Genomic DNA, 22,590 nt, shown 5'->3' on the forward strand with positions numbered 1-22,590 from the left:
GGAAAGAATGTAGACAAGAAAAAAAAAGCAAGGCAGACAGTAAGAGGCAAAGGCGAAAAAGTAGTAAGGCAAAAAGGAAGTGAGGGAGGCAAAATAGGAATGAAGGTAAACATAAGAAAAGAATGAAATAATGCAAGAAAAGGTAAAAAAGAAAGGAAAGAAAGAGGGGTATGGGAAAGGAAATACAGTAAAACAAAGGAAAGAAAGAGGGGAAAAGAAATGGGAAATAAGGTAAAAAAGAAAGAAGTGGCAGAAAAGAAAGCAGGGCGGAAAGAAAAAGTAGAAAGGCAAACCAAAAGGAAATAAGGCACAAATGAAAGCATAGCAGATAAGAAAGGACAAAATAAAGTAAAGAATTAAAGACTGCAAAACAGAAGGGAAAGAAAAAGGAATAGAGGTTAGAAAGAACGAAGGTAAAGGTAAAGGAAGGAAATGTAAAAAGAGACGGAAACAAAAAGATAAAAACAAAAGGATAACAGAAGGAAAATAGCTAAGACCGCAAAAAATGAAAGTAAAGTAAAGGGAATTAATGCCAAAAAATATAGAAATGAGACGGAAAGAAGGAAAGTGAAACAGAGGAAAGTAGGCAAAAAGAATCAAAAGGTAAAATGAATAAAAATGAAAGAAAAAAACTAAAGGTAGCAAGGTGAGAAAAAAAGGCAAAAAGAAAACAAGGAAATAGTAACAAGGAAAAAGACAAATGTAAAGGTAAAAAAGAAAGGGGGAACGCAATAAGGAAAGACAAAAAGAAAAAAGGACACAAATGCAAGAAAGGTAACGATGGAAAGAAAATAAAGAAGAAAAGATTGAAAGGAAGGAAGGAAAGGGTTCACCCAAAAATATTTTAAACAAACCCAAATTACACCCAAACTATATTCAAATAAAACGGTTAAAAGTGAGCTGCAACTTAAACACCATGAAGTTTGTTTGTTTTTCCTATGCAAAGCTGATCAAAGAACAATTGGTGAGACAGAGTCCAGGAACACAATACGGTATGCTGTGAAATAGCCCCTGTCCACTACAAATAATTTACAACAGCATTGGAAGGAGACAGGAACTAAAAGTTGTAATGTGCCCTGTGCTCACTTCAATTGGCACACTTCAAGTGCATTCTCCTATCACATCAGGCAATACTGGCACTAAAGAGAACCACTTGTGTGCGAATGTGCACCTTGTGAGAAGCAAAATACAGTCACTCAAAGTGACTTTAACCAGCAAGTAGGCTGAATCATTGCCCAATGCTGTGTACTGTACGGGCGGAAGCAAAATGGGAATGACAGGCCCATGGGTGAAGAGAGGTGACTGAAAGCCCCTTAAAGCATATTATACATATTATTCTCGTACAATAAAAAGGTCTTGGCTACATGGGACTGGCTGATGGTTGTATGACCAATCATTGGTTATTTACAGGTCATTGTGAGTGCTGAGTGATGGGGGAGGTGTCAGCCTTTGTGCCAAAACACATTCCAGATAAAACAGATTAACCCCTCCCCTGCTGGTGACGGAACCGCTCCGTCATCAGCTGCGTTGGCGCTGTGCTGATAACGGAGCGGTTCCGTCATGGCCCGCCCGCCGCGCCTGCGCGGCGCAATTTCCGCGCCTGCGCTGAGCGTTCCATTGAGCGGGCGGGCCATGACTGAACCGCTCCGTCATCAGCACAGCGCAACAGACGCTGGTGACGGAGCGGTTCAGTCACCAGCATGCGCCTGCCGTATTTCCGCCCCGCCCCCTTAGCACTGCGGCAGAATAGCCGCCGCAGTGAAGGGGTTAATAAGAAGTAGACTATGAACATGTACAATTTGAGTAAGCTTAGTGCTCATAGGAGAAGGAAACATGACTGACTTGTGAATAACAAGGTATTGTCACTGCCTACAGGTGTAATAGCATTAATAGTACAATATTCGTACTTCGTACAACACTGCCATGCAAGCTTACCTTCATGACTAGCTATTGACGTGGAACTCATTCTAACACTGCCTCCCAACGATCAGATCGGTTTCCTTCTCACCCTGATTTAGATAACTCCATTACAGATTAGAGTCTAGTATAGTTTGAGCTCACAAACCTTACGCAAACTGACTACACTTGATGTTTTTTGTGGATGGATGCGTGAAGAGTTTAATTTAGAGAACATGCTGCGTAATGGCCAACATTCATGGGTAAGTTTGAAAGCTGCTGTAGGTACTGTGTTGACAGTCACATTTCTGGCATGTGCATGTCTGATCATCCCCTTCCTACCTTGATGGCATAATAATGCTCTAGACCCTCCTTTAGGCCTGCAAGCCTCTACTTGGTTTGAAATATTGTCTTGTGATTAACTGGGGGCTCGTTAGTACAGATTGTTAATTCAGGCTCACAAACGAATTTTGGAAAATGCAGTTTTGATCAAGTAACTTTACTATATTACACTGCCTTCATCTGTTTAAATGGGACTCCGGTGACCAAGGCATTCAAATGCTCAAAACATCAGTAGCAAGTGATATTTTTAATTAAATAAAATGGGTATACACCTCTGTACTACACTACGTCTTAGTTACATCCAATTGTAATTTCATCATACTAGGCATAGACCTAAATAGGATGAAATGTAAAGTGTGAAACCACTCAAGACAGTAGTACCACATGATGGTGATCGTCAAGAAACGGGATGCTTTTTCCCCTTAACTATTTAAAGACATGCTAAAAAAAAAAGCAGCAGTTCACTACAGTAGTGACAGAAGTATTAAGTGCACGAGAAGTTCAACCCTACTATGCACTGAAATTTAACAAAATACTTTTCAACATCAGTGATGGTCCCCAAATGCATTTTGTGGACCATATGAAAGACCTAGTGAATTTATAGCCTGCCTTTGGTTTCCTATTAGTATTTTTGTCATTCGTTTGCTTGCTTTTTGTATTCAATGGCATGCCTTTCTCTTCTTGCGTTTGCCCCTCCCCTCGGACCGTAGCCCTTTGCCATCTTTTTATAGGCTGACTTGTGTCCTTTCACTGCTCACACTTAGATAACTACTTTTTTTTTCTTGGAGTACACTTTACTGGTAAGCGGTGTTTGCTGTATGAGATCGGTAAATTAAACAAAAAGTGCCAATTTCATCTTGTAGGCATATGAATGCATTTTATTTTTAAAATTGGTGAGGGTCCAGCTATTTGGGTAGCTATCCCAAAACACTGAAAATAAACCAGGCATTGACAAGGCCAAAAAGGGAGGTGGCCACCACCAGCTTTCCTGCTTTGCCAATGATAGTTTCAGATGTACAACCCTCATTTGGAAATTCAGTTATGAACCACTTTAACAAGGTATATTATTCAGAACCAGCTAAATAAATCACTTAATATCATAAAGCAACATAAAAATTGATGGCTTTTAGTACAAATTTGGTGATATACCAGTGGTACAAAAATGAATGAAAAGCAGTGATGAAAGCAGGAATACAAGAAAGCCATGCATGGCAGTGTAAGAGGGAAGTGAATGGAAAAGTGGGACACACCTCACTGCTGCATTTCTGGAAACTCGTCTCCTCCCCTTTCACTTCCCTTGACACAATCAGCAGAAACTCTGACTGGTGGTCTCGCCCGTAGCCATAGGGGGAACCTATACTGACAAGCTGCAACAACCAATCAGAGTAAGAGAAAAACAACAAACTTGTAATGCTAGTAATGAGAAGAATCTACCATTAAAATAACAGATGGTGAGAAGTACCTATTAACAATATGGTCATTACATTTTTCATGAATTGGATAAACAAGTTACTTACCTAGATATTTGATTTATCCAAAGGGAGATGTGCAGAGCCTGGCCCGACTCGTTTGGTTCCTAGAATGAAACTCCATGACTCGCGCACCAAGAACGAAATGTTCTCAAGAAAGACTCCATGGACAAAAAAGGGACAATCGTAGAGATTGCGATGATCAGGTTTGTTAATGGCAACCGGTCACTGGAAAAATGTACGCATCTGTTTAGCATCCCTTAAACTAAGATTTCACTGCAAACTCAAAACCCCTACCCGTAACCGGCTAAATTAGAAGGGGCTAAGGCCCAAGTTTTGGATGAAATAATGTTACAACTGAATTAACCCAATTTGACATGGGAAAACGTAATTACATGTTACATAAAATTACTTGAAATTTGCCATTATGCAATTCAGTTCACTCAGAAAATTATCAGCACTAGGCTCTTACTGCAAGTAGTGCAGAAAGCGGGTGGATATTATAACATCCACTGAATAACCATTACCCTTGTGTTGAAGCGATTTATATGGTAACTACCATCTATTTCAAGCTGAACAGGCCATAATGAGTCCTACAATGCAGTATCCGTGTTTATGGCACAACTTACCAAATGCTTTACCTTTTTTATAAACAATTTCCCAAAATAAATTTTGCAAGTGTTAGAGGTTTGATTTATTAGAAAATACTTAATGTCGATGTGTAATAGTTACCTAAACCACAGCCTTCTGTGCTGAAAATCATTCACATTTATTGAAGAAATAGTGTTTATTTTGCGTGTCCAAGCGTCCCACGTGCATGCGTCGCCATTTCAACAAGCATTTGCAATGCAATAGGTCTCGCATTTGCGAGAGTTTAAGCTATTGGCATTGTAAATGGCAAATCCTTTAATTTGTTTTAAAACCCAACACGTAAATAAAAGGCGTTGTCATTTACAATGCCAACAGCTCAAACTCTCGCAAAAGCGAGACCTATTGCTTTGCAAATGCTGGCATAGATTGCTTGGGGGTTGTGTGTCTTGGGGAACAGTGCTGGCTTTAGGGCAGTGAATTCAGTGCTACTGCCTGAGTCGACAAGTTCCAATAGTTCATTTTGAAATGTCTTTTTGCAGGGCCACTAATGCAATTGTACGGTCACAGTATTTTTCACATAATTATAGATTTGCCACATACATAATCCACCATTTGCTGCATAGTCTGCAGAATCGAACACAAAATGTTTTCTAGTTCAAACTGTTCAAAAGATACTATAAGTGCAGTGACACATGTTGCTGCACAGTGGAAGGCCCTTTGCAAAGCTTTACTGGTCACCTTTGTTGCTTATTGCTATATTTGACTGTTAAACTGGAACAATTAAGGTGCAACCTATGCCCAGACAGTGTTAATAAGTGACAATAATGCCTTAATACTATCATAAAATGTGCCACATTGAGCTGCATAATGTAACTTTCCTTGCTCCATAATTTACTCAACCCTGCCACATAATTCTTCCCCTGCCACATAATTCCAGTGGGCGTATTTACGAGGTTAAAAGCACCTGTTTCCGAGTTCCTTGTGCAGTGAACAATCTTCAAGCAGTAACAAAAATGTCAAGATAAAACTGGGGATTAATGTACTTTCTGAAGAAATACAAGTTAAATATGAATACTGTCTAGTTGCATTTTTGACTTCATAACTTAGTGCCTTTTGCAAAGCACGCACGACGTGTAATATATTCTTTACAGTGCACCCAACCAGTTACATTTAAAATGTTGACTGTGTTTCTGTAGAGAAAGCAGTCTTAACTTCCAATGCTACCAGTCCCGATGGCCTGCCCCTTGAATCCCTCATTGCCTTACGAAACCTTTCTACACGTTGCTTATTGTACTTGTATGATTCATTGTATGTACGTATGTATGTGTGTCTGATGTAAATCGCTCTCTCACTATACATTGGGATTAGGAGCGTAATAAAAGAAATGTGATAAGTGTGAGGGGGCTATGGAAAGAGGAGGGCCACTCTTGGAAGGTGGTAGTGATGGAATCTGTGGAGAAGGGAGGGAGAAAGAGAATGAGATTAGTTTTCATTGGGGTCGATACTCTTGGTGGATAGCTTGTGTGTTTGAGCAGGCTACTAAGCATGTGATGGTTGTGTTACCAGGAATGTCCCCTGCCCCATACACTTCTCTGTTAAGTGTGCAGAGTAATGCAGTTTGCTGGAGGTGCATGAGGGACAGTCCCCCAGCCCTCCTGGCCTCAGTTTCTTTCAGTGCAGGAGCTCGCTCCGCATTTGAGGCCTCAAGGGAGCACCAAAGGGGTCGCCGTGGGATTCCTGCCCTGCATTTAGTCACCGGCGGAGCCCTCCACTAGATTTAAAAGGCTTGCCACACACTCTCCCACCTCCACCCACCCTGGTTGGGGGATGCCTGGCGCAAAGCGGGGCAGCTGCGCCGCAGGTGCCGGAAGGTATGTGTAATGTTACCTTGCTTTTTTCCACTGGATTACTCTTCAGACATCAGGGTCTGGAAGGGTGTAAAGTTCCAGTGAAGATTTCTCTCGCTCCAAAGGAAAACCTGCCCCATCATGGCTGTTTTGAAATCGCAAATGTTTCCTAAATCATCCTTCAAATTCTGATCTTTTGATTAGACTATGTGAGCGGGGCCCCCTCTGGCAGAGTAATGGCTGTGTCGACCCTTCACCAAGCTAGAAGTGCGGCCCGCTCGCTCCGCACTGCCTCACCAGTAGCAACTGCCTGGGAGGTCCCGCTTGAAGATCACATAGCGGCCGTCATTTTGGGTGTTCTCACGAGCCCGCAACGCTGTGACTCGCTCATAGACAATGCCGGGGATCAATATCGCCCTCCGTTAGTGCCCGATGCTTCCCCAGACTACATTTAACTTCAAAATCCCAGGGGCTCGTCGGAACCCCCAGGCTTTGGAGGCAGGCAGCGCAGCTCAATGGACTCGCTGCTAGACGGGCGCCGTGTTGGAAAAAACCCCTCCTACACTTTTAAAGAAGCACCTTCGAACCTGCAACTCTACTAATTTAAATTAAGGAAAAGCAGCAATCTGATTTTGGCCAAGCTGCGACAACCCGTCCTGTGGGTGCCGTGTGGCACATTGTGAAAGTTGCAAAGTTACCAACAAGGCAGCGTGACGAAGCGTCAGATAAGAAACTTCGTCACGAAAGCCGTAATGTAGGCTACCATGTCCAGAGGGGCCGTTCCAAAAGCGGACAGGGCGACTTTCTAATGGAAAGCCAGGTTTTACAATGAACGCTGACGCTACCCAATAGAAAGGAGGGGCGGGGCTTAGAGTCCCTTTGTTGTTTACAAGATCTCTTCCAGGCGGGGCAGCTTAGCTGTCACACGCACGCAAGACCTAAAAAGGACTCCCTTAACTATAGTCTTTGTTCTAATACAAATGTAATGTTTAATTTTCTCTGGTAAAAAGTATGTTCAAGAGATCCCTTCTGTTAGAATTATCAAGGAAGCTTAGCCAAACTGCACTGTAGTTAAAACAAGCTAGTGCATTCCTAAGTTTCATAATGCAGAAGATGACAATTATATACTACCCTGACCAGTAGGCTGTAAAAGGAGTAGGTGTTGCGGCGATGGAATAGAAATTAAATGTTTGATTGGCTATTATGGTTGAAACATTGGTTCCACGTATTATGTTGTGAAGGGTGTTCCTTTTATTTCTGTACATTAAACAAGAATGTGCTATTTGGAGGGGAGCCAGATTTTTCGCATTAAGAACGTTGCTCAAAGGCTTTGACTTTCCGGACTTTTGGTTAGAGGCTTTAGTAGCAGAAACAGTTGCTTCGAGACCTTTTTTCTCTGCCTTGAGATCTTTGAGTTTTTCTTTGGAGGCAACTTATATTAGTATGCTTGCTAAATTGCTGTATTACCTACTTTGCTTTCTGCAATGAAACTTTTTTTTAAAACATAGGCAATAACTTTGATAATTAAGTCTATGAGCAATTCAGATAGTCCTGTTCTTCCTAATGACAATCTTGATTTGAGCATCCGTTTCGTGGCCCATACGGGGAACATGGTAATTACTAAGCAAATTGATGGTCAAGGAATAGGAGAGTCCAGAGGTTTTGGAGTATTGAACATACAAAATGCTTGTAAAGTCTAATCAATGAAAACAGCTCAGAACAGCATTCGGACCCATCGCTCTTTTGCCCAGCATGCTACCTCAGGTTAGACCCAGTCATATGCGCATCATTCATGCCCTGCTCCAATAGGAACAGTCTAGCCCGAACTACTGAGACAGGTCCTCTGATCAGGAACACAAGAAATCAATACCAGTTTCAGCATAATGGGGGCTCTTCAGTCAGTGGTATCTTTGTTCCAATGGCACAGTGAGCAAAGGACCCACATCTGGTCTCCTCCCCCGACACTTGGGGCGTTTGGGCTGGACAATCTGAGGTGACATGCTGTGCAAAAGATGAGGTGTTGGACTGCTACCCCAAGTGTTTGCCAATGGTTCGACTTATTGCAAGAATCCTACCATATCCTGCGTTTTTGAAGTATTGACAGAGTACCTGTTGATGTTATCCAGAGGTTTTATTTGGGGAGTATTATTAGGATTTGGGGGGTGTGTTTTGCAAAGTATTGTACTTTTTGATTGCATCGGTTTTACCTTGTGGTATTGTGATTTCATGCGCGGTACGTGGCACATTGTTATTTATTGGTAATGGTGCATTATTGAAACAGACTATTTTTGCTGATGTGCACTTATTTGAAGGTTTTAGATTTGTGGAGAACTCTAGTTAGATGGCTGTCTGATGATGATTTAAAGTGGCTCTCCAAGTTTAAAAATAAGTAATGAGATTCCCCCATAGTATAGTAGCAAAGGAGTGCCAATTAGGAATAGTAGTAGTTTACTCTCTGTGCACACGGGTAAACTGCACTGATTCATAGTTAGGGCATTGCTGATCAAAAGCCTAGCTTAGGGTGCATGTAATGGTGTAGCGAATTAAAGCACTATTTCCATTTTGATAGAAGTTTGATTTCCACCCCGTTTCCTGATACACATACAATGGTTTATTAATTTTACTGAATTACAGAGATTGAGGTGTTAGTAATTGCACTGTAACTGTGTGTACTGAAAGATTCATCTGATATCTACAATGGGTGCAATTTTGGTAAAGTCTAAACATGCAATGGAAGAAAACATGTTTCACCTCCTGTTGGTAGCCCTGCTTATGAGAAGCCTTAAGCCATAGTTAACATACATGTCTGAGTGTCAGACTGGCACAACACTATGAATGACAAAACAACTTTCAATGATTTCTGAAAAAGGTACCTTTGAAGTGCAGGAACTAAAATATAGGAGCGTGTGGTTTGAAATGAAATCACAACCAAGACCTGGTAAGGTAGCTAGGTAAAAGCACAAGAAAATGTTCAAATGTCAGATTAGGAAGGCTTTTAATAATTGGATGGGTGCAAGTTTGTTTGTGCAAAAAGGCATGGAGTAAATTAGTGTAAGAAAATGAGTTGTCTTCAGTAACGTTCTTTCTAGAAGGGATATCGAACTGCAGATTACTTCTCTTTGAAAATTCGCCAGACTGGATTGAAAAACTTTTGCGCAGTACCCAACCGCGGGTAGATGGTACCGTGTGGCTGCTTGGAAGCAGTTCCACCCCGAAAAGGACGTATGAGGCCTATATATGCACCAAACCCACAAGCTCAGACAGTTGTTTGAGGCAGTCCATGCCCACAAATGCAGAGCCACAATGAATTGGCTTTGAGCAGTGGGTAAATTTCTGAACTGGGGATCATATTAATGGAATAGAGTCCAATTGACAAAACCAGGAGGATGGCTGGGTCGGTGAAGGATCTGCAGTTAGTCTCTACCAGAAAAATAATTAACGAAGATAACTAATAGTTTACCTGTCGGTGTGGTTTTGCAGCTTGAAGATCTTTCTGGATTCACTATGCTGTGCATTATTCCGCGGTCTTGTGGTTGGGTCTGGAATCGTAGTCTTTTCTTTGGTTTTTTTGGGGGGGGGTTTTCGTAGCCCAGGTGGGCGTAGACGTCCCACCCCTTGGTGTATTTCCGGTGGCGTCGGCATGCTTCCTGCGGAAGCTCCCACTCTTTGGCGCCATCTTCGGATTCTTTTTTCTCGTGTTCGTTCTGTTACCGAAGTTATGGCAATGTTGTACTAAATTATTCACCGCTTTAACCTCTAAGGTATGTTTTTCCAAGTATTGTCTTTGCTTAAACCCCCTTTTCTCTCTCAAGCCTCATCTTTCTGGCGGAGGTGGGTTGGTTCGCTAGTGAATCCAGAAAGATCTTCAAGCTGCAAAACTACACCGACAGGTAAGAAACTATTCGTTTTGCAGCGTGAAATTTTCTGGATTCAATATGCTGTGCATAGACTTTGTAGCGGTTTCTTATGTTTGTGGCGGCTGGATGGAAGATTAGCGTTGGTTATTGAATATGTGCTGACGCACCTTTTGTCCGACTTGTGCTTCCTTGTTCATCTGTATATCCACACAGTAGTGCTTCGAGAAAGTGTGCACTGAAGCCCAGGTTGCCACCAGTCATATGCCCTGAATGGGTGTGTTAGCTAGGAAGGCTATTGTAGCTTCCTTTTCCCTGGTAGAGTTGGCATGTGTCCCTCCTAGTTCCTGTCCTGCCTGCTTGTGGCAGATCTGTATAGTTTGTGCGATCCATCTCGCAATTGTTCCTTTAGTTACTGGTTTCCCCATGAAACTCTTTGCGAAGGACACAAAGAACTGCTTATTCTTCCTGTGTTCCTTTGTTCTCTCAATGTAGTGCATGACCGCCCTTCTGGCGTCTAGGGTGTGCAGAGCTCGTTCAGCGCTTGTGGATGGTTTCTGGAAGAAACTAGGTATTTGTATGGTCTGGTTCATGTGGTACCTTGACACCACCTTTGGCATGAAGTGTGGGTCAGTCCCCATTACCACCCTATCATTGTGAATCTGTATGTAGGGTTCCTGTAGCGTTAGTGCCTGTAGCTCGCTTACTCTGCGCAGTGAGGTGATTGCCACCAGGAAAGCTGTTTTCTTGGTCAGCATCTCTAGGGATGCCCTATGTATTGGCTCGAAAGGGTGTTTCATGAGCTCCGTTAGGACTAGGTTAAGGTTCCTTGCTGGCGGCGGCACCCGCTTTGGTGGTGCGATCCTCTTTGCCCCTTCCAGGAATCTCTTAATCACTTGTGATGTGAAGAAACTCCAAGTTTCTCCTCTTGTGTAAGCAACTATTACTGCCTAGTGAACTCTCAATGAGGATGAGCTTAGGTTCTTGTCGAGCAGGTGTGCGAGGTATCTTAGCTCTGTTGAGTCCTTTTGCATCTTGTTGTGAAGTTTTTCTCTCCTGCACCACAGTGTAAATCTCTTCCATTTTGATACATAGCACTTTGTGTGCTGGGCCTTCGTGCCTCCCGAAGTACCCTTAGGGTGCTCTTTGGCAGTTTCAGATGCGCAAACTATGTCCTCAAGAGCCATGCTACTAAGCTCAGGCTCTACGGCTCTGGGAGCAGCACCTCTCCGTTTTGCATGGAGAGTAGGTCTTTCCTTCTCCCGAATCTGTGGGGTGCACTCTAAGTCATCTCCATGATCTGAGAGTACCATGTCTGCCTGGCCCACTGCGGTGCGACCAGTATCAGTGTCATGTTGCTCTCTGCACTTGCTGAGTGCTCTGTGCATCAGTGGTATCGGGGGGAAAAGCGTACGCAAATGTCCTCGACCAGTCTGTCCATAGGGCATTCCCCAGGGAGCCCTCCCCTGGCAGCCTGGATGCGAATTTTTGGCATTTTGCATTTTGGCGTGTTGCAAATAGGTCCACCGACTGTGTTCCCCACCTGTCGAACACCCTCCTTGTTTCCTGTGCATTGAGCTCCCACTCGAGGGATGCCGATTTCTGTCTGCTGAGCCAATCTGCCTCTATGTTGTCCTTCCCTGGTAGATGTATGGCTAGAAGGTCTATGTTGAGAGGGATGGCCCATGCCCATATTTCCTGCGCTAGCTTTGAAAGCGGAGCTGATTGTGTCCCCCCTTGATTGTTGATGTAGAACATCGCTGTTGTGTTGTCTGTCTGGATCAACACTCTCTGGTTGTACAGTTTTGTCTGGAAAGCCTTTATAGCAACTCCAGGTAATTGATGTGTTTGCCTGCATCCACTGGTGTCCACAGGCCCCACACTGAGTTTCTTCATGTGAGGTCCACATCCCTTCAGGGATGCATCTGTGGTGATGGTTACTGTTGGCGGCATTAGAGGTATTCCCCTTGTTATGTTCCTCATGTTCCACCATGCCATTTCTTTCTGCACTGCGTGCGTTACAACCACTAGATCCTCCCAACGGCCTGTAGCTTGTGACCATTGTTCTTGTAGCCATTCCTGTAAGGGTCTCATGTGCAGTCGCACATTTGGCACTAGGTGTATGCATGATGCCATCATGCCCATCATTTTGCTCGCTGTTCTCACTGTTCGAGCTTGCCCCTTCTGGTATAGCCGTTTCTCCTTCACCAGTGCTAGCGATCTCTTGTCGCTCGGGAACACCTTGCTCTGTAAGGTGTCGATCTTTGCTCCCAGGAAGATCTTTATTTGTTCTGGCTCCATTGACGATTTGCCCCAGTGGATGAAGAATCCCAGGTTCATCAGAATGTTTGTTACTCTTTGTGAGTGCTCCTTGCACGTTCTGTATGATCAGTCAGTCAAGTACACTTTATTAGATTTGTTAAAAATCATGAAAGACATTAAAACATTTATATACAAATTTACAAATTACATAGGTTTACAAATCCGGGCAAGGACAATATAAGCAGCGATAGGACACAAATGCAATACAGATCAATGATAAAAGGGAGCTCTTCAGAGCTAGACAAAATCCCTCGATGCCACCAATTTGGTTTTCGCTCTGTAAGCCGCCACCAAAAAACTAGCTACACCAAATATGATGGGGGTACTGGCCAGGGACTGAATTGAACTGTATGATCTTGCTTTTATTAGCCAGTCGTCCAGGTAAGGGTACACGTGTATTCCCTCCCTTCTTAGGTGTGCCGCGACTGTTGCTAGGCACTTTGTGAAGACCCTTGGTGCTGATTTGAGTCCGAATGCCTGTGTTGTGAACTGGTAGTGGTCTTCTCCTATAGTGAATCTGAGCAGATGCTTGTGAGCCCTGTTCATTGGGATGTGCAGGTAGGCATCTTTGAGGTCTATAGTGACCATGAAGTCCCCGCCTTGTAATTGAGGAAGTACCTCTTGTAGGGAGGTCATTTTGAACTTTTGCGTTTTTATGAATTTGCTTAAGAATCTGAGGTCCAGGATGAGTCTCATTGTTTTGTCTACCTTTGGTACCAGGAAGTATGTTGAGTATACACCCCTGTTACTTTCTTTGTAAGGCACTGCTTCAATGGCCTGTTTTTGCAGGAGCTCCTTTGCTTCCGCTTGCAGCAGCTGTAGCTCTGTCCTCGCTAGCTGTCTTCTTGGTTTTCTGACTGTTGGTTTCTCTTCCAGCTCTATGCAGTACCCGAACTGTATGATGTTGAGAACCCATTTGTCTGAAGTTATTGACTTCCATTCCTGGAGGAAATGCTTTAGTCTTCCTCCCACTGGGCTTACATGTTCACGGGTGTTCACTTCATGTGACCTCTGTGTGTTGTTCTTGTGCTTCACCCCGGGGACTCTTGCTTGGGTGAGCACATGTTTTGGCAAGTCAATTGGAGGGGGAGTTGCTGGCCCCCTCTCCTGTTCTGACCATGTCCGTTCCCTTTCCCGCGAAAGGACTGGCCTCTCTGCTGGTACTGCCAGGATAGTTTGTTGCCCTTGCTGTGCCTGGTTGTCTGCCTGGTGGGCTTGTTGGAACACCTGGTGTGATGTTCCTGGTTGATTTCCACCCCTCCCATTAGGTCCCCGAGATGGGGTGCCTCTTAGTACCTCTAAACTGCAAAGCTCCCATGGACCTTGCCGTTTCGTTATACTTTTTTAGTTGGCTGAGCTTCTCGTCTACTGGGGCCCCAAACAAAGTTTCTCAGTTGAACGGGGTGTTAAGGATGCTGTGCTGCACTTCTGGCTTGAAGCCTGAAATTCTTAGCCAGGCTAGTCTGCTTTCTGTAATGCCCATCATTATGAGCCTGCTGGAGGTGTCCGCTCCGTCCAGGGCTGTTTTGATGCAAGAATTTGCCACGTTCTTCCCCTCTTCTACCAAGCTTTCAGATTGGTCCTTGAACTCTTGAGGCAAGTTTTTTTTTATTAGCTGGCCCAGTTCATCCAGGATCTGGTACTGGTGTCTGTTCAGGAGTGCATTTGAATTTGCCATGCGCCAGTGCATAGTGACATTCCGTTCAATTCTCCTCCCTACTAAGTCCATCCTCTTGCTTTCTTTGTCTGGAGGCGGTCCTGAGGTAGTAGGTACATTGGCCCTCTTTCTTGCTGTGGCTGCGATGGAGTCTGCAGAGACCGTGCCCTGGATGTAGGGTGAGTCCTTAGAGGAATGTTTATATTTCTTCTCTGTCCTAGGAGTGACTGATTTGCAGGTCGCAGGCTCCTTGAAAGCCTCTTTCCCCTGTGCCATGACTTTCTAGCATGGTGAAAGGAGACAAGGGATTTTATTTCACAACTAGTTTAGATGAATTTGTAGAAATTTTAATCAAAGGCTCATTAAGAAATTTAGCCAAATGTATCCACAGGATTACTAGAATATTAATTGTATTTTTTCATAGGGCAGAGTGTACATAATCTCTTTAGTGATTCAACACAGAAAAAAGGAAGCGAAAAAGCACACAGCAAAAGGAAGTTATGGTTAAAAATCAATTATATTTGAATCACAAAGAATCATGGGGATAAGTAATAGAACAAAACTAAAATAAAAGTCAAAGGAAGTGTTTGAAAGATTCACTTAACAATTCATAACAATTCATCAGCTCCAAAAACAATTTGAGCAAAGAAAACCAAACACAACATATGTATGAAGGTGTTCTTCAGTGTATAAAAACTGGGGAGTTGATGACTCAGGTCAACGTTTCGGTCTTGTCTTGTTAATTGTGTAAGACCATCCTCAGGACTTAATAATTCATCAAGGAAAAAACCCCATTGAGGGAATTGGTGTCAGTAGCTGATCTTCCAAAGTCGTGATCATATGATGAAGGAGATTCTGCCAGAGTTCATTCGGCAAAAAACACAGTTGATGGACAGAATGCAGAACAATGTCTTACATTCACCCCAGTACAAAAATCTGGGCCTAAATCCATCGTTTTTTTGCACTCCACACCCCCCTAGGTCAGACAATGGCCATATGCAAATCAGCATTGACCCTGTGCCTCATGGGAACAGTCCAGCCCGAACTACCAAGCCATGTCTTTCCTAGACCGGAATCAAGCATCCAAGGACCGGTTTCTGGCTATCAGCCTTCTTCAGCCTTGAATGCTTGATTCCGGTCTAGGAAAGACATGGCTTGGTAGTTCGGACTGGACTGTTCCCATGAGGCACAGGGTCAGAGCTGATTTGCATATAGCCAGTGTTTAACCCAGGGTGGTGTGGAGTGCAAAAAACGATGGATTTAGGCCCAGATCCTTGTACTGGGGTGAATGTATGACATTGTTCTGCATTCTGTCCATCAACTGTGTTTTTTGCAGAGTTCATTCGGCAGCAAAAGATGTCTTGATCCTGGTTTCTTTATTTCCAGGTAGACAATTGTCAATATTTTGATTTTAAAGTAGACGGGTCTCGAATATAGTCAGGCACTTCCTCGTATTCTCCAAATGAGAAGGCCGAAACGTCGACCTGAGTCATCAGCTCCCCAGTTTTTATACACTGAAGAACACCTTCATACATATGTTGTGTTTGGTTTTCTTTGCTCAAATTGTTTTTGGAGCGGATGAATTGTTATGAATTGTTAAGTGAATCTTTTAAACACTGCCTTTGATGACTTTTATTTTAGTTTTGTTCTATTACTTATCCAAATGATTCTTTGTGATTCAAATATAATTGATTTTTAACCATAACTTCCTTTTGCTGTGTGCTTTTTCGCTTCCTTTTTTTCTGTGTTGAATCACTAAAGAGATTATGTACACTCTGCCCTATGAAAAAATACAATTAATCATCTAGTAATCCCGTGGATACATTTGGCTCAATTTCTTAATGAGCCTCGGATATAAATTTCTACAAATTCATCTAAACTAGTTGTGAAATAAAATCCCTTGTAGTCACCTTTCACTTAAACCAACCATTGCACAAGCCTACAAGGGTCTATTGGGTTCCCCACGTCCTTAACACTTTCTAGCATGGGCAGGTATTGGCTCCTGGTCTGTGTGGGGAGCAGTGTCTCTAGAAGGAAGTCTGCTTCTCTTCGTCGACTTTCACCCTGAAAACTGCAGCAGCATTCCTGATGACTGTTAGACCCCAAAGTCATCTGGCAGCGAGGGCCTCGAAGGATACGTGTCGATGCTTTGTTCTGGACTCTCGGCGTCGACGTACTGCTATTCTATCTCCTGTGTCTCCGAGGATGCCGAGCCGAGGAGGGTCCTGCGGTCGTTGTTCCCTTCATAGTCATAGTAAGAAGCCTCTTCCTCTTCTGGATCGTCGAAAGTTTCGACGTTCTCAGACTGTTCATAGACTTCTTCCACCTCTTCCTCCACTATCTCGACCACCTGTGTCTTAGGTTTTGTCGAGATTATGAAGTCCTTCATCCTGTCATCGAATTCTTTCGCTGCAATATGCTACCTGGTCTGCATGACAAGCAGGGTGCTGGAGGCAATCAACCCCAGGACCCTCAGTCAACCTTACAGAAATCCAGAATAGAGGCTGAAGGATCATAGCTGAAAGGTGCAGCCTCTCCTTTTGAGGGAAAAGGCATGAAACTGAAAATAGGCCCTGATTGGCTCCAATGAAGGGGAGTGTCTGACGAGGTGTCAGGTGACACTTTGGCATGTTATTAGTAAACCCTAAGGATTGATTGGAGGTTCCCTCTAGTTTGGAGGAAGTTGATGGCTAGGTGGGGTGAACCCACATTTAACAGCTCGTTATGGTAGAGGAAGACAGACCACTGACCTCCGAAGGTGGACTGCCACCCTTGCCATCACTTCCATTAACACCGGAGTGGCACCGAGACATAAGGAGAGCACAGCAAACTAAAAATTCTCCTGTCTCACCAAGAGCAGCAGATAATGCCAATGGGCCTACAGGAGTACATGGAAGGATTATGTTACTTACCCTGTAATCATCTGTTCTTGGCATGTAGTGCTTTAGATTCACATGCTTTGCATACTCCTGCCACCTAGTGTTGGGTCCGGATGTGTGCAAGTTGTTTTTCTCTAAGAAGGTCTTTCATATCACTATTACCTTACTCTTGGTAATAGTGCGCATGGGCATCAACTCCGTTGTTAGATCGTTTAACAGCAGTAGGGTGATAATGGAGTATAAGTATATACATATCTGTAAAGAGATGCCCAAGCATATAAAAGTATAGATAGAACTGCAACGACCACAGGTGTCCAGTGAGGAGGATGGGCGCATGTCAATCTACAGCACTACATGGCAGAACAGATGCTTACAGGGTAAGTAACATCCCTTCGAGGAATGTGTGGCTATGTATTTATTCATTTATTGAAGTTTTGTATAGCGCTGGCTGGACCAGAGGGTATCGGAGCGCTTCACAGCAAATACAGATATGCAACAAAGGAAAATGTGGACAGAAAAATAAGAACAAGAAACACAGGCAGGAAGTAAAGTCTGCACAACATCAACTTGAGCGCACTACGAGACGGTGATCAGGAGCGAACCATCCGGCTCTGGGTTTAAAGAGATAGCTGTCTTTCAGTCAGGCGTGGGGTTCTCGTTACGAACCGAAGCGTTCAAGGAAGAGGGCTTTGAGTAGCGTCTTGAATTGCGGGAAGGAGGCGGTCATTCTGATAAGGGGGGGGGGGGGGGGGGGGTGGAGTTACAGATCCTTGGAGCATTACCCGCAAAGGATTTATTCGAGGTTTTGTGTTTGTGATTTCAGAGGGATGAGTAGGAGTGTGTTGGAGCTTCTGAGGTTCCTGGACTGACCGGCCCTTTTGAGTTTGGTGGCCAGATATTCTGGTTTGCCTGTATGCAGGGCTTTATGTGGGAGGCAAGCTGTACGGAAGCTGGCTCGTTGGTCTATTGGGAGCCACTTCAGTTCCTTGAGTGCCAGAGAGATGTGCTCATATTTCTTAGTTCCTGTGACCATTTATGCTGCTGCATTGAGGGTGGAGGTAAGGGGTCCCAGGTGAGATTTGGCTGTTCCAGTCAGCACTGCGATGCCATATTCAATTCTGGAGAGCACCATTGCCTGAGTGGCCTGTTTCAGATCTTTTGGGGGGGAGAAGGGTTTAATTTTGTAGAGAAATTTCAGGTTAAGGAACACACTTTTGGCGGTTTTTGAGATGTGTTTTTTCATGTCCAGTTTGCGGTCTAGAGTGATCCCTAGGGATTTTGCGGAGTCCGTTGGCGCTAGAGAAACATTGAGGGCGTTTAAGGCTTTGAGCCATTCCACTATCTGGGGTTATTATCTTTATTCGAAATGAGTAGTACTTCCGTTTTTTCTTCATTAAGTTTGAGGTGGTTGGCTGAGAGCCAATGTTGGACCTCCACAAGTGTACCTTTTAGTCTGAATGTCTGCGATCGATGTGGTTTCCAAATAGAGTTGTGGGTCACCCGCGTAGAGTTGAAGGGGATGTTGGAGTTCCTTAGAAGTGAGGTGAGGGGTTCCATGTAGATGTTGAAGAGTTGCAGGGAGAGTACTGACCCTTGAGGAACTCCTCTACTGATGGGGAGGGGGTCCGTTTCGAAGCTGTTGATCTTTATTTTTTGAGTGCGGTTGTTGAGGAAAGAGGAGAACCATTTTAAAGACAGTCTTTTCAATGCCCGCTCTCTCCTTGAGGACATTGAGTAGCAGGGTATGATCAACTGTGTCGAACGCAGCCGAGAGGTCAAGGAGGATGAGAAGGCTACATTGGTTGGAGTCGAGTGACATGTGCAGATCTAGGAAATTTAGGATTGCGGTTTCAGTGCTGCAGCCCTTTCTGAACCCAGATTGGTGTGGGTCAAGTAGATTAGTGTTTCCTAGATGTTGGGTTAACTGTGAGAGCACACATCTTTCAAGAATTTTGGATAGGAACGGAAGGTTCGAGACCGGTCTGAAGTTGTTCATGTCCATGGGGTCAAGGCCAGGATTTTTTTTTTTTTTTTTAGAAGTGGCGTGACTTTTCCTAATTTGAGGCAGTCAGGAATGGAACCTTCGCTCAAGGAGCGGTTGATCTTGCCCCAGATTGGGGCTAGAGTGACCTTCAGCTCCTTGGTCAGACTCTAGGGTAGCTGATTGAGGGAGTGAGATGAGTGTTTAGCGGAGGAGATAAGATTGCTTATTTCATCCTGGACAGGCCGGAAGGATGACCAGCGGAGAGACAAGGTCACTGGGGGGTTGTGGTTAGTTGGAGGAATCCGGGTAACTGTGTGGGAGGAGGGCTTAGAGTTGAATGAACAATCAATTTTGGCGATTTTTTCATTGAAAAAGTTTGCAAATTTGTCGCAGTGGGTTTTGGACGCCGCCAAGTTGGCTGTCACTGGAATGGAGGTTTGGTTCCTAATGATGTTGAAGAGTTCTTTGGGGCAGTTTTTGGCATGGTCTAACGCATAACAGAAGGATGACTTTTTGCTCTTGATATGATTATAGTAGTTTTTGCGTGCTGCCTTGAGTTGATCCCGGTGGAGGGAGGTGGGGTTGTTCCTCCAAGTTCTTTCCAGGAATCTGAGGTGTCTTCTTTTCTCATTAATGTCAGTAGAGAACCAAGACATAGAGGGGATGCTTCTGGGTTTTTTAGTTTCAGAGATGCCAGCTGATCAAGGGTGAGCTCCAAGTTGGAGTGGTAGAGCGAGGTGAGTTCCGTGGTTGAGAGGGACTCAGTCGTGTTCGGGAGGAGTGAGCTGAGTCGTCCTTCTAGCTTGTCTAGGGGGACTCTGGAGGTGTTCCTGACCCGCTTAGAGGCTTGAGTGGGTGGGAGGGATAGGGCTGAATGGTTGATATGAAAGAATGATGTGGTGGTCTGACCAGTCTACTGGGATGATGTGATCAATCGTGATTGCATTTTTGTCCGCAATGATTGCATCCAGGGTCGCTCCTCTATGGTGCGTTTCCTCTGAGCAGTGTTGGATCATATCGTTGCCTTGCAGAAGGGTGTCGAGAGTTTGAATGAGCGGGTTATTAGTTTAGCTCCATCTTAGGTTGAGGTCGCCCAGAATTAAACTGTATTCGCTGTTGAGTGCGGATTGGGTGATCAGATCCGACAGCTGAGCTCCAAATTCGTAGGAGTTGCCTGGAGGATGGTAAAGGAGATGGCATTGAAGTGAACTATGAGTGGGAGTTTTGAAGTTGACCGACAGGCATTCGAAGGAATTGTGCAGGCGGGAGTTTCAGAGATGGAGAGGTCACTTTTGTGGATAATTGCTATGCCGCCACCTTTGTGTATGGGCCTGTCTTTGTGGATAATTGAGAAACCGGGCGGCACCAGCATGTCCAGAATGGGGCGGGACAGGGTGTTTAGCCAAGTTTCCATGATGAAGGCTACATCCAGGTCACAAGAGAGGATGGATCCAGCTATTTCCACTGCATGTTTGACTGCGGACCGGCTGTTGATCAGCATACAGTTAATAGAGGGGGGCGGGGGGCAGGGGGGCAGGCTTGGCTCTGGGTATGGAGCATAGATACATTGGTAGTCTAGTGGCTCTGCCGGGGGGGGGGGGGGTCCCTACCCACTTGGATCGAGGAGATGAGTAGCGTTCAGGAGTGGGGCCTGCGCTAGAAGATTCGAGGTGAGTTCGTACGATGCGACAAGTGCGCTCACTTCCTGGGGGGAGAGGGAGGTTATAGTTCTTCTGGGACTGTCTGCTCGCGAGGGCCCTTCGAATGCAAAGGGGGTGGAGGGATACATCCTCCCAAGATAAATCAGTTTAACCAAAAGGTATCCCACCAGAGGTCATGGGGGTTATTGCCTGTAATGTACCGGGCATAGTGCAGGGGGGTTGGTCACCCCTCGTGGGTATGCTAGCTCTGCATGACTTGTGCAGGGAAGGAAAAGATTATTTTATATATAACCCCAACGCATCCTAGTAATGTCATGCTTCATTATCGGGTTCACCCTGACTCCTAAAGGTCAGGGTAGGCTCAACTGTATTTCAGGGATTACTTAATAGATGGGGGACCAAGGGGATTAACTAGAGATTCACATGGTAGTAAACCTTCTCCTCAGTACCCCTTTATTGGTGGAGCTGGTGGAGAGACTAAAATAAAAACTCTTGGGTAATGTGGACTGTTATGGTCCTATCACCAACATATTTCAACCCCACTGTAAGGACTAACAAGTTCCGGGGCTTTCATCACGGTATTAGAATACCTCGCTGGTAAATCTGTCAAATTAACAGCTGGCAAAGTAATGCTACACACTTATAAAGGGGCAGTGTTACTACTTGCCCATCAGTCATTGCGGTGAATCACTCAAATTTGACTGTTCAGGCACCTCAGGAGCGAGGGTGGGAGGATGGGGCTCTCTAGAGTCACACATTCATCAAGGGATCAACCCCGGCAAATAGCCTAAACTGCCTTCCCTGTCTCCCGGCTTTCGATCCCTTTAGTTGCTTTACAAATGTCAGCTATGGGGATGTTGCCCAAGAAAGCCATAGATATCCCTATTTTGCAAGTAGTGTGCTCTAGGGTGCCTAGCAGAGGTTTGCTTAGCTATAGCATGTTTGAATACATTTAACAATTCATCTAAAAATGCTGGATTTAGAAATGGGGTTTCCTTTATGAGGGGGTGCAAAAGCAACAAAGTTGTTTTGCAAAACTTTTTTCTATCAATACATTAATGCTCTTTTGATATCTAGTGTATGCAGAGCTCTTTCTGCAATTGAATCTGGTTGAGGGAAGAACACAGGTAGTTCAACCGAATGGTTAATATAGAAATGAGACACAACCTTTGGACGAAAGTTGGGTTGGTACGAAGGACCACCCTATCCCTGTGTTGCTGCAAAAAGGTTATTCTAAAGTTAGTGTCTGGAGCTTGCTGGCACGCATTAGTGAAGTGATGGCAATTAAGAAAGCAATCTTTTAAAGTAGAAATTGGAGGGGTTAACTGTTTAATGGTTCAAAGGATGAACCTATAAGTCTTGTGAGAATATTGAGATTCCATGTGGGACTCTGGATGGCATTACTCTTAAGGCCTTCCATGACAGCATTATTAACTGGCACGTTGGACAATAAGTGTTGCCTGTTTTGTAGATAGGTCCCACTTGTGGACTTGTTACTTCATCCTGCTGAGGCCAGCATAGTCTATGGCTATCATATTGTCAGTCTGGACTAAGGCAACCTTGCCTATGAGGGGAGGTAGAAATTCTTTTGGTGCTAGGTGAACAGCTGGAAGCTCCAGGTAGTGGATATGGACATTTTGGTGCATGGTGTCCCAGACACCCTGAACTGTTTGATTGTGCAGATGGGCACCTCATCCTGTGAGGGTTGCATCTGCTGTTAGCACAACGAACAGTGTCTATGAACGGCCGCCCTTTAACCGGTTTTGTGATTAGTGCAGCTCTCTAACAACACTAGATTGTCGAGTCAACCCTGGGATTGAGTCTACTGTTGTGCTAAACATTCTTGCAGAGGATGCATGTTCATTCCTGCATGAGGCACTAGGGCAATGCATTATGCCATCACTCCCAAAAGACAAATAAAGTTTTGACTGTCAAATGTTCAATTCTGGCTGCATTTGAATAGGATAAATCCAACTGAGTGTTGAGCATAGCCCCTAGATATGGTTGCAGTTGTGAACAGTGAAGATGGGACTTTAGACATGGATAGTGAACCCCAATTAATGTAGGAGGTAAGGTAATCTGAGTGTT

General features: G+C 44.4%; 1 protein-coding gene across 2 annotated transcripts in view; it reads right to left on the bottom strand.

Annotated features, from left to right (window-relative positions):
- KCTD5 (potassium channel tetramerization domain containing 5) overlaps positions 1 to 22,590 on the bottom strand; it is a 234,478-nt gene that overhangs the window by 78,489 nt on the left and 133,399 nt on the right. Inside the window, exon 5 of one of the 2 annotated variants that reach the window (XM_086940586.1) lies at positions 3,489 to 3,605. The exons of the other annotated variant lie outside the window; for it this stretch is intronic. Within the exon in view, the coding sequence (XP_086796712.1) occupies positions 3,489 to 3,605 (117 nt within the window). The remainder of the gene's footprint in view (positions 1 to 3,488; positions 3,606 to 22,590) is intronic. 2 annotated transcript variants of the gene reach the window in all.

Source organism: Lissotriton vulgaris, chromosome 10 (assembly GCF_964263255.1).
Source record: "Lissotriton vulgaris chromosome 10, aLisVul1.2, whole genome shotgun sequence".
NCBI lineage: Eukaryota > Metazoa > Chordata > Amphibia > Caudata > Salamandridae > Lissotriton > Lissotriton vulgaris.